The sequence below is a fragment of the Leguminivora glycinivorella genome, chromosome 5, assembly GCF_023078275.1.
Source record: "Leguminivora glycinivorella isolate SPB_JAAS2020 chromosome 5, LegGlyc_1.1, whole genome shotgun sequence".
Classification (NCBI taxonomy): Eukaryota; Metazoa; Arthropoda; class Insecta; order Lepidoptera; family Tortricidae; genus Leguminivora; species Leguminivora glycinivorella.
Genome location: NC_062975.1, coordinates 7,297,892 through 7,312,540, shown reverse-complemented (window position 1 = coordinate 7,312,540; position 14,649 = coordinate 7,297,892). Strand labels below are relative to the sequence as shown.

At 37.3% G+C, this 14,649-nt stretch overlaps 1 protein-coding gene across 1 annotated transcript in view; it reads left to right on the top strand.

Annotated features, from left to right (window-relative positions):
* Positions 1–14,649, top strand: part of LOC125226081 (protocadherin-like wing polarity protein stan) — a 74,232-nt gene that overhangs the window by 5,386 nt on the left and 54,197 nt on the right. The window contains 9 exon segments of the mRNA XM_048129932.1: positions 3,900–4,101; positions 6,102–6,242; positions 6,818–7,032; positions 8,472–8,597; positions 10,443–10,609; positions 10,985–11,127; positions 12,852–13,019; positions 14,253–14,402; positions 14,405–14,445. Coding sequence (XP_047985889.1) covers positions 3,900–4,101; positions 6,102–6,242; positions 6,818–7,032; positions 8,472–8,597; positions 10,443–10,609; positions 10,985–11,127; positions 12,852–13,019; positions 14,253–14,402; positions 14,405–14,445 — 1,353 coding nt within the window.

Genomic DNA, 14,649 nt, shown 5'->3' with positions numbered 1-14,649 from the left:
TAAATTGTTTTACTACTACTATATACTATTTCTACTGGCTATAAAGACGGAATCATTTAAATAAGCATCTAAATTTTACTCAAGTAGGTAGGTACCAATATCGGTCAATGCTGAATCCGTTCCCTACAAAATTGCGGGCTGGTCATTGGGTTCACCAAAATCCTTTCAAATAAAAAACCACTAAAAATCTCCACTAAAAAAAAAATTTAAAAAAATCAGAAAATAAAGATCTAAACTCTTACACAACCGCTATAATGGTTATCCTATGCCACTTTGGAATGCCACGCCAGATTCCTTCGCTCCCCATGCGCGGAAATACACTACAATCACATAAATTATTCGCACACCATAATCTTTATAAGTGACGTTATTGCTCTGGAGTGAGTAAAGGGGGATGCCACAACTATTATGGGGGGCGGGGCGGTAATGAAGACGCACTACATTTTATGTACACGTCATTGCTATCTAATAGTTTAGTGATTCGAATAGGGCTACACATTTCGATTTTCGAGGAATGAATAGGCGAAAACAAAATCGTTGTAGGTACTAGATGACATTTTTATGGAGATGTTGCTAGACGCTAAAGTGAACGAATGTTTGTTTTATAGGTAAGCAGTGATGCTGTTTTGTTTAGTAACGTACTTTGTTCGATAGCGTATTTAAAGTCGAAATTTTTGGTCACATTTTACTATTCATTTAACGACCGGTCTGGCTCAGTCGGTAGTGACCCTACCTGCTAAGCCGCGGTCCTGGGTTCGAATCCCGGTAAGGGCATTTATTTGTGTGATGAGCACAGATGTTTGTTCCTGAGTCATGGATGTTGTATATAAGTATGTATCTATTTACGTATGTATATCGTCGCTTAGCACCCATAAAACAAGCTTTGCTTAGTTTGGGGCTAAGTTGATCTGTGTAAGGTGTCCCCAATATTTATTTATTTATTTATTCATTTTCTCAAAAGTATGCAATAAAATCAGGTTAAAAGGTTGCAAATCTAAATCTTTTTTCTCATAATAATGAAAAAATGCGAATTCCATTAAGCGAATTCCGTTTACGCAGATAGGTGCTACATATTAATACCTAAGCTTTTAGAATAAATTTAGGTCTTATGAACTCAGCTGCAAAAGTGCATGGCGAATTTATCGATGAATTCATTCACAATTTCTCCATGGAATTTTGCAGCTCTTGTGTCTGCTCAGAGTAAGCTGAATAACATTGACAAACATTATTAGGTACTTATGTCTAAATCCGTGACACATGATTTAGCTCTTCATCCACATACTCATAGATAGTAAATACAATATGTGGATATTCGTCTTCCAAACAAATAGCCATGGCTAATCTTATATCGTGATATCTCATAACTACGGACGCCACAATAAATGAGCCGGCGTGAATATTTATTTTGACGATTTGTCACGAGCGGAGCTAAGTTGGTTAAACTCCTATATATGATTTAATCTATTTATGTAATCATTATAAAAGGCTTCTGTACATATTCTTTTAAGATACTTCTCAAGCTTCACTTTTTATCTGATCATTGATCAATGATACCTTGATAGACTTACTTATATATGTATTTGTATGTTTATGTATTGTATTTTATTTTTATGTGTGTAGTATATTGTTTTGCGTAGTATAGTTTGTGCTAGATTTCCTCTAAGTCTACATTTAGTACACCTACTAACAAGGTTAAATTTATAATTCTCCACTACCTAGGTTGTCTGGAAGAGATCGCACTTTAGCGATAAGACCGTCTCTTGTTTTACCTCTTAAGTTGTTGTTTATACGTGCTATGTTGTTTCGTGTATTGAGGTGTGCAATAAAGAGTATTTGTATTGTATTGTATATTAGCCATGATGATGTTCTTTTGCACTACGACAAAGAGCTTTTTATGTCATTATGGATAAAGTTTTGTTGTGTTTTATGCTATCATTTTGATGACGCCCCGATGTCGCTCTATGGGGAACTTAATTGACTGTAGTAAAAATAAAATATTTTTCACTACACCAACTAGTAAAGGCTTACTTTGTTATTCGAAAACAGATAGCAAAATTGCATTTTATCCACAAGAGTGCAAAGTAATTTTGTAAAAACGCATTTTATCCACTAGTGGGTAAAGTAATTTGACCTTGAATAAAGTCAAATCAACTGCTTTAAAATTGATAAAAGTAGGTGAATCTAGTAATAAAGATAATTTACCACCTCTGAAACTACTGGAAGCAGTGTTAAACGCATTTTTTGCGTTGTACTTTCCTCGCTATAGTGAGCGGAAAAGTTTTGTGTTACACTCGGGTGCAAATATATTTTACTTCTCGTGTGTTAAAAAACTCGCAAGTTCAGGATTCTATTCTCGAACCACTCGCTTCGCTCGTGGTTCAACTATAGAATCCTTTCACTTGCTCGTTTTTCAATTCCACACTCGGCGTTAAAATACAACTTTGCCCCCTTGTATAACAAATAACTATTATACAAATTTTAACTTGATGTAACGTGTTAAGCTTGCTGGTAGAATTTACCTATAAATGTTGATTTTGAATCATAAATATTGGATAGATTGATGGATTTGATTTAGTTTGATATTTTATAGTCAGTATTTTGTTCGTGTTGTTGTGGTGAAAAATGTTGTGTTTCACTCGGTAGCATAGTTTGTTTAACCTTCGTGCCTTGAAACCCTCGCAACGCTCAAGATTCCACAAATAACTATTATACCATGCACGAAATAGCATCAGATAATTATAAGAAAAACGTGGACAGAAGTTATTTTTAAATCCAATTTCTATTTAATAAGTCAGGTAGGAATATATAAAGTAACTGAGTTGACCGTGACGTCACTCAATTCGATTTCATATAAATTCCATACTAACAAGTCGTTCAAATTCGTTTTGACAGTTCTTAAAAAGAAGCTGTTTTGACTACGAGGCAAGTAGCCTATTGTTTTGACCACATTCACACACACATAACACTCGTATTAACATATGATGAATACATGCTCCTATAAAGAGTATAAAGCGATTATGGGATGTTCAGACAAGCTACATTTATCATGTTGAAGTGTAAATATTGTAATTTAAACATGAAAAGATATAGAGCGTGTGAAACTCGCGAACCGATCGTTTACAACCGTATTTATTTGGGCGTAAATATTAACAACTACTATTTGTCCGTACAATATTCTTCTTGGAACTCGGTAATGAGTAAGAATTTCTATATACATTTAACACATGTTTCTCTCTAAGAAAAATGCATAATTATGTTCTGATACTTCAAATTCCTATTTTATATCAAAAATTATTTAGCTATGAGCACCGGAAAATATACCTACTTTAAATTATATATTTTTTATTAAAAACTCTTTTAACAATTAAGTTAAAATACTTAATGTAAATAACGTGAAATCACGACAATATTATAGGTACCCATGTTAAACCGAACAAGAATTATAATATTAAGAACCAGACAAATATTAGGTGTTTAATTAATTGTCACAGGCGTGCGGAATTCCGTTTAAGTGACTACTTAGATAATTAACAGTAGGATTAGCTAAGGAATAATTCCATAGTCATTAATATTGATAATTGTAATCTTTCAAGTGTTTCTGCTGGTGAAAAATTTTAATAGTTGCCGTGAAAAGTGGATAGGTAGTCCTTAAGTACAAAAGTATTACACTGTGCTGATCTACGTATACTTAAAGTCTTAAACCATAAAAAGGCTAAAATCTTTTCTTAATAAAAACCACGCTTCAAACCATGAGCTTTTTACTACAAGGATTGTATAAGGAAGTCGGATACAAAATAGGTAGATTCTCATAATTATATTGGTGCACTTTAGAGAAAAATACCCATCGTCAATGATCAATTAAGATTTTCAGATGTTCATTTGTCTTTTTATTTCACCAGGGACCCAGAAAACAGTCCAGTGACGTACTCCATGTCCAGCCTGCTGGACTCCCGATCGGCTGGCATGTTCACGGTCGATGCACGGTCAGGGGTCATCACTACTCAAGCAAAATTGGACAGGGAGCGGCTAGATGTGCACTACTTCAGAGTTGTGGCACAAGATGATACGTTCCCGCCAAGGAGTGGCACTACAACGCTTCAGGTAACTTTTTAAGCAGCATACTTGTCTTGGTAGCATATTCACTATGGACTCACTCAGGGGTCGTCACTACACAGGCCAAGCAGGACAGGGAGCGACATGGATGTGCACTACTTCAGACTTGTGGCGCAGGTTGATACGTTCCCGCCATGGAGTGGGACAACAACGCTTTGTCTGGTAACTATAAATCGACCCTACTGAACCCCTTATGTTCTTCCACGGTGGATGCGCGGTCAGGGTGATCACTACACAGGCCAAGTTGGGCAGAAAGATCACTACACAGGCCAAGTTGCTACGACGCTACACTTTTTGTTGGTACGTTTATTGTATTTTCTGTTATTAATTTTGATACTGAATATTTTAATAATTAGTAGTTCCTTCTGAACTACAAACCTTTTTCGGATCATGTATGAATGAATGCAGTGATAACTATGAGGCTTATACTTAGTGAGTAATATTTCCGTTGGTCACCCTTCGTTTAGAGTACTTTAAAAATCCTAAAAAGGAAGTTATCCGGTTTATGGGTGGAAAAATTAACTACAATGTTGCTTCCTGCCAGGACCATACGTCTGGGCACTCAAAGTTACGAGCTTCGGTAATAAGTTATGTCCTGTAATTAGTGGTTACATGGTACCCGTAAAGAAATGTCATGTGTATCCAAAATAAAGCGCATTTAGTAGCTTACTAATTTACACTGTGAAGGAAATAACCAAACCTAACTAATAACATTTAAAGGTTAACAATCCAGCGTCTTTTAGACATTATTGCAATGGTGTTATTGAATAAGAAGATGGTTTTTCGTAATCGAAGACTCCTTCCGTGAATTTTATAGGTATTAGGACGCTACAGGAGCGAAAATGCTAAAATGGAAACGAGCCCCCCTTTCAATTTGGGAATTTTAATTAAACATACTAGTGTTATTGTTATTAACAAGATTTATCGAAAAAAATTGTCCATTCACAACTCAGTTAAAAGATATTTCAAAAAAATCTTTAAAATCGAGGTTCTAACTCTCGATTGTTTCCTCCTTTTTTGCGCCGTAATCAATAAGGCCGTTTTTGGAAATTTTCGAGGGCTCTAGCGTTTTTAAAAATAATAAGAATATCAAAAAAATCAAAACGGTCCGACACAGATAAAAATAATAATAATCTGTGTTGAAAAAATCAGTGTTCTAATATCTCCAAAAACCAGGGAGGAAATAGTCGAGAACGTTTATATGGCGAATTGACCCCTCCTGTATCGTCTTAAATGTACACTCCTGGTGACATATAATTATGCTGCCATGTATTCGCATTCAGGTACAGACATAAAACATTTACGATATTCTCTCTAAATCATTTAAACACTGGTGTACCTAACTATGATTCGCGTTTACTTCGTAAATGTTATGAGGTGGGAGGAGGCTTGTATTCTAGGCTTTATACATATAAGTAGGTATATCAATGCTTAATTTTACAAGCATTATTACATCTAGCAAAAAAACAGCTTATTTTTAAAACACTCCCAATTTTAATTTTAAAAGATAATTTCTCGAAGCCAGTTCTCTGGGCTTCTAACAAATAAAAGAGTTGTCTAACAAAGAACTTAAAATTAGTAATTAATTACAAGCAATTTTTAAGCGTTGCTCGTCCCGTCCATTTCACTATCCGCTTTATTTTTGCTTGGTTATTTTTCTCACTTAATTACCTACCTTTTAACTTATTACGTCTTCTTATCACACAAATAAATGCACATACTGGGATGTCTGGGATACGACCCAACGGCTTAGGATAGTCATCATTCATCACTCCTACTCCTACCAACTAAACCAAGCAAGTCAAGCCAAGCCAGTGATCGAAAATTTGCCGGCTTTTATAGCAGGTATGGAGTTTTCTATGGAGCTTCTTGAAAAATATTTAAATATAAATTGTTTTCATTCCGGGATTGTATGAATCGTCAGGAAAATAGTTATAATATAATACTAATAAAAAGTATATTGTACTAAAGTGCCACGTTCTTTCTAGATCAACGTTCTGGACTGCAATGACCACGCGCCGGTATTCGAGATGCAGCAGTACGAGGCCTCGGTCAGAGAGGGCGCCAGTCCCGGCACAACAGTTCTGACGCTGAAGGCGGCTGATCAGGATATCGGGAAAAATGCCGAGGTAATATAGAATATTATAAATATGAAATATTAAAAATTAAAACCTGCGTGACGAAGTGCTCTCTCTCTCTCTATATTTCTATACTTATAACTTATGTGTGTGTAAGGATACAGAAAAACATTTGTGTTAAGCACCAACGAGGTTTGATAGCAGTACCGGGCAGTCGCGTGCTGGCCGAAAATCAAGGACGCCTCAGCGGCCAGCGCAAAGCGCGCGTCTTTTGTTTTAATAGTTGCAAAAATATTTTGGCATAGCCAAGTTCTTATTATTTTTCAATTATTACTTATCTGTGTAGTTAATAATCATTATTCATTAGTGTGTTATTGTGTAACTAATGTATTATAAATAAACTGTCCATTCACTAGCAATTATTTATGTTACTTTTCGAAAGCCGCCATAATATCTTATTTGCCACATTTTTCACACACGAGTTTTTTATGAGTCACATAGTATTGCGACCTTGAAGAGTAACATGCTATTTTTAGTAGTTTTGATCTTCTACCATAGTAAATTATTATTAATCTGTGCTTTTACACTATCATTTACTTAAAATCTCACAAAATGTTTTGTTTTAGGTGGAATACTCGATAGAGTCCGTGACAGCCGACCAATCAGACGACTCGAACGACTCCATTGACACAGAGCGTTCGGAAGAGGTCTTCAGAGTAGACGGCCGAAGTGGGGCCCTTCTTACACGATCCCCGCTGGATCGAGAGAAAGTGTCGAGATACACGGTCATAGTGAAGGCCACAGATCAAGCCAGCCCTGTGTCTGATAGATTGTCTAGCACGTAAGTACTCTCGGAAGCTTTCTTAGCCTATAACAAGTCTTTGATAAGTTTGAACTATAGAAAGCAAGGCGTTAGGGAGAGGTCTCTAAAGTTGACGCTCGAATCGGGGCTCTTCTTACACGATCCCCGTATACGAATAGATTACAAGACGTTCTCAAGAAGTCTGTAGTGAACGGCTGAAGCGCGGCACTTCTGTTTTTCTGTATATAGGGGAAAATAGGGTCATAGATTAGGCCAGTCTTGTGTCTCATAGGCTGTCTAGCCCGTAAATACTATCTAAAGGGCTTAGTATTATCTGTAACAGCAATTGAAAGTTACGGTTTGTAATTAATCAAAGTAAAATATGGGGAACTCAGTTCTATCATTAAAATAAAGCTAAAACAAACATGCGAACCTCTATAACTTCCGAAACCATACCATGACAACCTACAGCATCCACGCCATATGGCAATTAGTGGAAAAAAATATTTTTTAAGTGTCGGTATTGGATTTCATGCGTCTTCCTTCTCAGTGCAACCAATTCGCGCATCTTTTGCACAATCAAAATGGATCCTTACGTTTGAACGTCCAGGGTTTTAGTCATATATTGTGTTTTCATATTAGGTACACGCTCATGCTTCCGATGGGACTCAAGACCAGCGTTTGCCCATTCAGTCTAGTACCATGCTAAGTCTCGACTATTTCGTGGACCTATGTTATATTCTGTCGTTTTTTTTTCTTTTTTCTACTCCCGTAGGTACTGTTATTCGTGACTTACAAGGTCGTGCATAGTACTTTAAAACCCTACATAAAAGATGTCAGGACAAGTCTATCTAGTCTATACCCTGAAAACATTTAGTAGCAGTAGCACGATATAGCTGTTACAGTTCAGTAAATACATTGCTACCAACTTAACAAACCAATCACTTCATCGTAGAAAATTAAAATATTGTATGAAATAGGTACATTGTTGCCAACCTTAGAATGTCAGATAAAGCCTGGCATTCGCAGAGTCGAGACTCTTTCGTTTTCTGCTGCGATCATTGGCGACGCGTCGAATCGCATTCAAATGTATGAGAACTCGATTCAACTCGACTCGATTCGTCTTAGTGGCCAGGCTTCAAAGAACCATGTACCATAGACAGTTTTATTTTCATGTTTGTACTCAAACTGCATATTCGAAATGGTAGGTGGTCCACTAGATAACTAAGATGACTGAAAGTAGGTATTTATTGAATTTATAATTTTCTTTCAAAGTAAGTGCTTGGTCGTAGAAAAAGTATTGTATGCAACGGTGTTTAACTGAGTCAAAAAATGCTCGTGGCGTCTTTATTAACAATTTTCGGCTCCGCCTCAAATTGTTACCCACGCCACTCGCCTTTTTTGACCTCTTTTAACCACCAGTTGCATAAAATACTATTATTTTGCCATAGATGCACCGTTTTTATTTTTCTTTCCAGTGCGACAGTGCACGTGAACGTGCTGGACGATAACGACAACTACCCGCAGTTCAGTGAGAAGACTTACACTGTCACCGTGGATGAGGACATCAATGTCAGCGACAACCCGGTTATCGCGAGGATCAAGTGAGTTCAACTTTATTTTGTAGTCGGAAAAAGAAAAAAGTAGTTAAACAGACGTAAGTAATGTAATATAAGGTTCCCTTACATTATAAACCTCTCCATCCGCACAGACTCTAAGATTGTTGATTAGTTTCAAAAATACCGAGGTTGTTTGACTCGCTAAAAGCTTTCATCATTCACACGAGCTGTATAAGATTAACTAGGTATTTATGTCGAAACAAGAAACATGGTATACCTACGCATTATACGCAGTGATGTCTTATGCTATAGATATGTTTTTACTAAATGTCTTCTTGCATGAACAGTTTATCTAACGTATTTTGAGCGGCGTGCTTTAATACCTTCTAGTACCGCCATCACGGTTCGTCAACGTACCTTGAGAGAGAGATTATGTTAATTTGTCAGTGAGAGAACTCTCCCACATCTTCCTATAGAGACGCGTGGAGAGAGGCCTTGGTAAAATGACACTTGTCAAGAACTTACAAATCATTTTGGAAGGAAATGAATGACAAAATGTAACACATACGAGTACTTTTATAATGAACATCCTAGATTACGCTACGCAATCCAAAATATCCACGTGGCTCTCGTTTACCTTCGTTTAACACATACTTATTAACCAATACCGCTTATTAAACTATATAAAATTAATAAACCTAATTTTATTTTATTGACCCATAAAATTTAAAATTTCAAAATGAATATACACCTCAATGATTTAATATAATCCAGGCTTTTAAGTAGCTTACTTTAGCTGACGAGGCAGGATACTAAAATACATGAATCATGATCATACTCGTGGCCCTCATAAAGTCGTAATAAAATTACCGGTTTATGAGGTACCTCTCGTAAAGAGCTCAATTGAACTGAAGTTTATTACGTTGATCCCTTATCGAGGTTATTTAATTACATTAACTACGAAACAAATCAGAAATCAAAAAACTAGTACTTTCGGCCTAGCCGAAATGGCATTCGTCGACGTTAGACACCGATCGAAATGCAATCTGGCTCTGTCGCGCCAATACGGAAGAGCGATAAAGATAGCTAGCTACAATAACGATATTATCGCAAGCGTTTGTGCATTTGGCTACGTACCCTGGCTACTAGGTACCTACCTAAAAGTTTTACCTGCCCGTGGCACGCAGAGCAATTTCGAGTTTCGTGCTTTTAAATGGAAAACCATTTGTAATTTCAGAACAGCTTAGGTATAAACGATTATAAGTTCACAATATATTTTATTATAACGCTTTTGTTCCACTACGTAGTTAGACCGCCCGTCGAGGCTCCCGCAATTTAGTTTCGTGCCTGTAAATTGTTATTTACTCATACGTGGGTTTTGTTTTATTTGCGGCGCCCATTATCCCTGTATGATTAGAATCTACGAGAGCCGCATTTGATGTATATTTATGCTGTAAATAAAGCTTATACTCATAAATATATAATTCTCGAATGTGACTTTTCAGTTGAATTCAGATTTTTTATACAAGTAAATGATTTAAGTGTACATGAACTTAAAAAGAGACAAGAGAAAACGCTATCCAAAATCAGTCTGCTAGTTTTCAACCAAAAGTATTAAAACCTTACCCCTTATTCATAAGCGTTCACTAAAGTTATCACGCCGATAAAGTTTGTTTGTCCCTTTCCGACGTATTGGTATGATAGAAAGGGACAAACGAACTTTATCGGGTTGATAACTTTATTGAACGATTATGAATAAGGGGGCTAGTGTTTACCTGTAGTTATAAGAAATACGGAGTAGGTACACATGCGACTAGATTTCCTATAAATAGATAGATACCTATTACTTCAGTGCACGGAATGTTTCTTAAACATTCTGCGTATTTTCAGAGCAACTGACGCGGACGCGGGTTCAAACGCAGCGATTCGCTACGCCATCATCGGAGGCAACACACAAATGCAGTTCTCCATAGACAGTCTGAGCGGAGATGTGTCACTTGTCAAGCCTCTGGACTATGAGCAGTTGAGGAACTACCGTCTGGTCATCAGGGCTCAAGGTATGACCATACAAAACCCTAGACTAGTCTTGTAACGCAGGGAGTCGCTACATCATCGGAGGCATGGAGGTAACACACAGATGCAGTTCTCCATCGACAGTCTGAGTGGAATCGTGTCGCTAGTCAAGCCCCTGGACTATGAACAGTTGAGGAACTACCGTCTGGTCATCAGGGCATAAGGTTCTTGGCTTTTTAAATTTCATTTGTCCAACAAACAGCTTCAATACTTATCTATAGGAGTCTGCATAGAGCTCTAAAATTGCACTCTAATGTCGAATACGCCGCTATACTATAGCATTAATCTATTTACTTACAGTATTTTGCTGCCTTCGCCAATGATTAAAGCATAGATTTAAATAAAGTATTACATTTCAGATGGCGGTAGCCCTTCCCGATCAAACACGACGCAGCTGCTCGTGAACGTCAAAGATGTGAACGACAACTCGCCTCGATTCTACACCTCGCTCTTTCAAGAGTCTGTCAGCGAGAACGTTCCATCCGGCTACAGCATCGTTAGGGTACGTCCAACCGCTGTAACTTTAACGCTGATTGCCAAAGAAGTCAACTGGCGTTAGCGGCTACAGCCAAATATCAATCTTCCTTAATTATAAATAGGTATAAGATGGCGATAATTTAAAAATATACGGTTTGAATAATATTTCGAGGACGTTCCTTCCGGCTACAGCATCGCACGTTCCGCCTACAGCATCGCACTTTCCGCCAAAGACGTCAACAGACGTACCCGGCTACAGCCAAATATCATTTTTTCTTAAATTATGTCGAATAAGTTTAAGGTGACGACAATTTTATAAATCGTAAGTAATTAAGTATTGAATTCTGTTGAAAAATATCTGTTTCTCTTATGATAACGAAAATATATCAAACATGTTACACGTGGAAATGATTACTTTAAAAAGGTTGCAATTATCGTATTTTCCTCAATTACAATTATTGTGTAATTTAGGTTAATGCTGTGTAAATAAGGAAAATACTTTTATTTTTGTGGCAAAAAACTAAAGTAAGTTAATTAAGCCCGAACCTCTTTGGCAACCAATTTAAACGTTAAAACTGGCCAACGCGATTAATGGGTGCCATTTGCAACGCCGATTTCATTAAAAAAGTATAATACAAAAAGCACTGGAATCAAATGGCGGGAAATTAATGTTCCAATTTCAATGGAATTTTATTTAAGTATTTGTGTGATACGATAAATAACATAATCATGTTTCAAGTAAAGATATGTTACATTCCTTTTTTAAGGTTCCGTAGTCAACTAGGAACCCTTATAGTTTCGCCATGTCTGTCTGTCCGTCCGTCCGTCCGTCCGTTTTCCGTCCGTCCGTCCGTCCGTCCGTCCGCGGATAATCTCAGTAACCGTAAGCACTAGAAAGCTGAAATTTGGTACCAATATGTATATCAATCACGCCAACAAAGTGCATTGAAAATAAAAAATGGTTTCAAAAAAATGTTTTATTAGGGTGCCCCCTGGAGAATAAGGTGGGTGGGGTATCGTCTCCCAGCCCACGGTACAGTTATGGCGTAGTAAAATGTAAAGTGGGGGATGATATTTTTTTCATTTCAACCCCAACGTGTGATATATGTTGTTGGATAGGTATTTAAAAATGAATAAGGGTTTACAAAGATCGTTTTTTGATAATATTAATGGCGTTTTTCTCGAGGCAGCCAAAAAGCCCCTTCTAACTTTTGAACCATATTGTTAAAAAATATGCGGTACCCAAAAAATCATGGTATTCCACAGCGTGGTGAAAGTACGAGTAACATTTATAAATATGCAGGTGGTCGCCCTGAGCGTACTTTCAAGGCTCCTGGAAATTATCTTTTGAACTTGATCAGCCGCAGGTGGCCTAACAAGTACTCGTATAAATAAAGTGTTCGAACTTGTCGCTAGTCCATTTTTGAGAAAAATACGGAAAACTACGGAACCCCACACTGAGCGTGGCCCGACACGCTCTTAGCCGGTTTTTTTTTCGAACATTTGCGCCTTATAACATAACAATTATAAGGTTCGGTCTAAATATAGTTTCAATTATTTCACGTTAGTCATTATTCTATTAGTGATCTATTAGAACTTTAAGAATAAGAAATTGAAAATTATTTGTAGTTTGTTGCTAAATTAATCGAACTTTTTAGTTATCTGGAGTAATTCGTACCTATTAGTATTCAAATTTGTAGGTACTATTTGTAGTAAGTGGAAATCTTTAATAATAAATATTAATTGCAGGTTCAAGCGTACGACGCAGACGAAGGCGTTAATTCGGAACTGACGTACACTTTGATCGACAAAGAGTTCGGCCGCGCTGAGATACCTATCACCATAGACCCTCGCTCTGGCTGGGTGTACACCAACGGCTTGTTAGACAGGGAGGTGCAATCCAAGTACCAGCTGCAAGTAAGTAACACTCGCACCCCGTTGTTCAACCATAATATAACGGTGTGAACTCAAAAAGTTACGTAGAACACACTGATCGACAAGAAATTTGGCCGCGCTGAGATACCTATCACCATAGACCCGCGGTCTGGCTGGGTGTACACCATTGGCTTGTTAGACAGGGAGGTGCAATCCAAGTACCAGCTGCAAGTAAGTAACACTACAGTCTAGTTCCCTATAATGGTTGAACAACGGGCAACCATAATAGGGAACTAGACTGTAGTTAAAATAAAATATTTTATACCAAGCACGAAATAAAGCATCAGATAAGTATAAGAAAACCATGGACAGAAGTTATTTTCAAATCCAATTTCTATATATATAAAGTAGTGAGTTGACCATGACGTCACTCAATTCGATTTCATATAAATTCCATATTAGCAAATCGTTCATAATCGTTTTGACAGTTCTTAAAAAGAAGCTGATTTGACTAGGAGGCAAGTAGCCTATACATATAATGAACTCAAAAAGTTACGTATAACACACTGATCGACAAGAAATTTGGCCGCGCTGAAATACCTATCACAATATTCGCCGTAGACTCGCGGTCTGGCTGGGTATACGCCAACAGCTTGTTAGACAATGAGGTGCAATCCAAGTACCAGTTGCAAGTAAGTAACTTGTTGTTCAATAAAGGTGTTATTGACGTACTTACTAATAGAAGAAGAATTCGGACCCGCCTGCTGGTTTGGTAAACGTACTACAAGTAACACTTTTACCTACCGCTGTTCAAGTGGACGCTACGTCTGAATAGGCCAACAATTCGGCCGTGCCGAGATACCCATCACCATCCACCTACGTTCTGGCTGTGATTACACCAATGGACATAGGAAAGTGCGAAAAAATACACCACACACTACACTACAGATGGTTAGGCTTATATAGTTGATGCCTACGTGCGTGACATTTAGGCTGACCTTTAAGTATTGTTTTAACATAGATATTAATTATGGTTCATTTAGGTCAAGCCTTTACAATGATAAACAAGCTACGTCACGACTACACTACATAAGGAAAAGAATTGTCCGAAAACGTACAAATTACAGACACCAACTTTATTCATTCATTTTATTTATTCAGTAACAAAATACATTGTATTTGCATGCACATTGTTATAAATTACCACCTAGTCAATCTCCATGAAAGCCTTTATTCCATTACACACATTTGTATAAAAATATTCGATTGTTTTAGGTAACAGCGACTGACGGCGGCACTCCACCACGCTCCGCTACTGCGTCAGTTGTCGTAGTTGTCCAAGATGTTAACGACAACGACCCAGTGTTCTCACCAGCCCAGTATGACGTGCAGTTAGCGGAAGACGAACCACCAGGAACGCCACGCTAGTAGTTACTGTTACTGCTACGGACGCTGATGAAGACAATAGGTAAAGTAAAGTTGGTCTAACTTGAAAGGTTTGCGACATCTTTCTGGTTCCACGACATGTCAATGTCCACTTGTCCAGTGATTGCCGCACAGTATCTAGTATTTTACTTGCAATTTCAAATGTATCTTTAAATGTAATAACAGTCGACTTCTTCGCTGTATCAAGCAATATACAATATTATTCTACATCATAATTTTATTTACA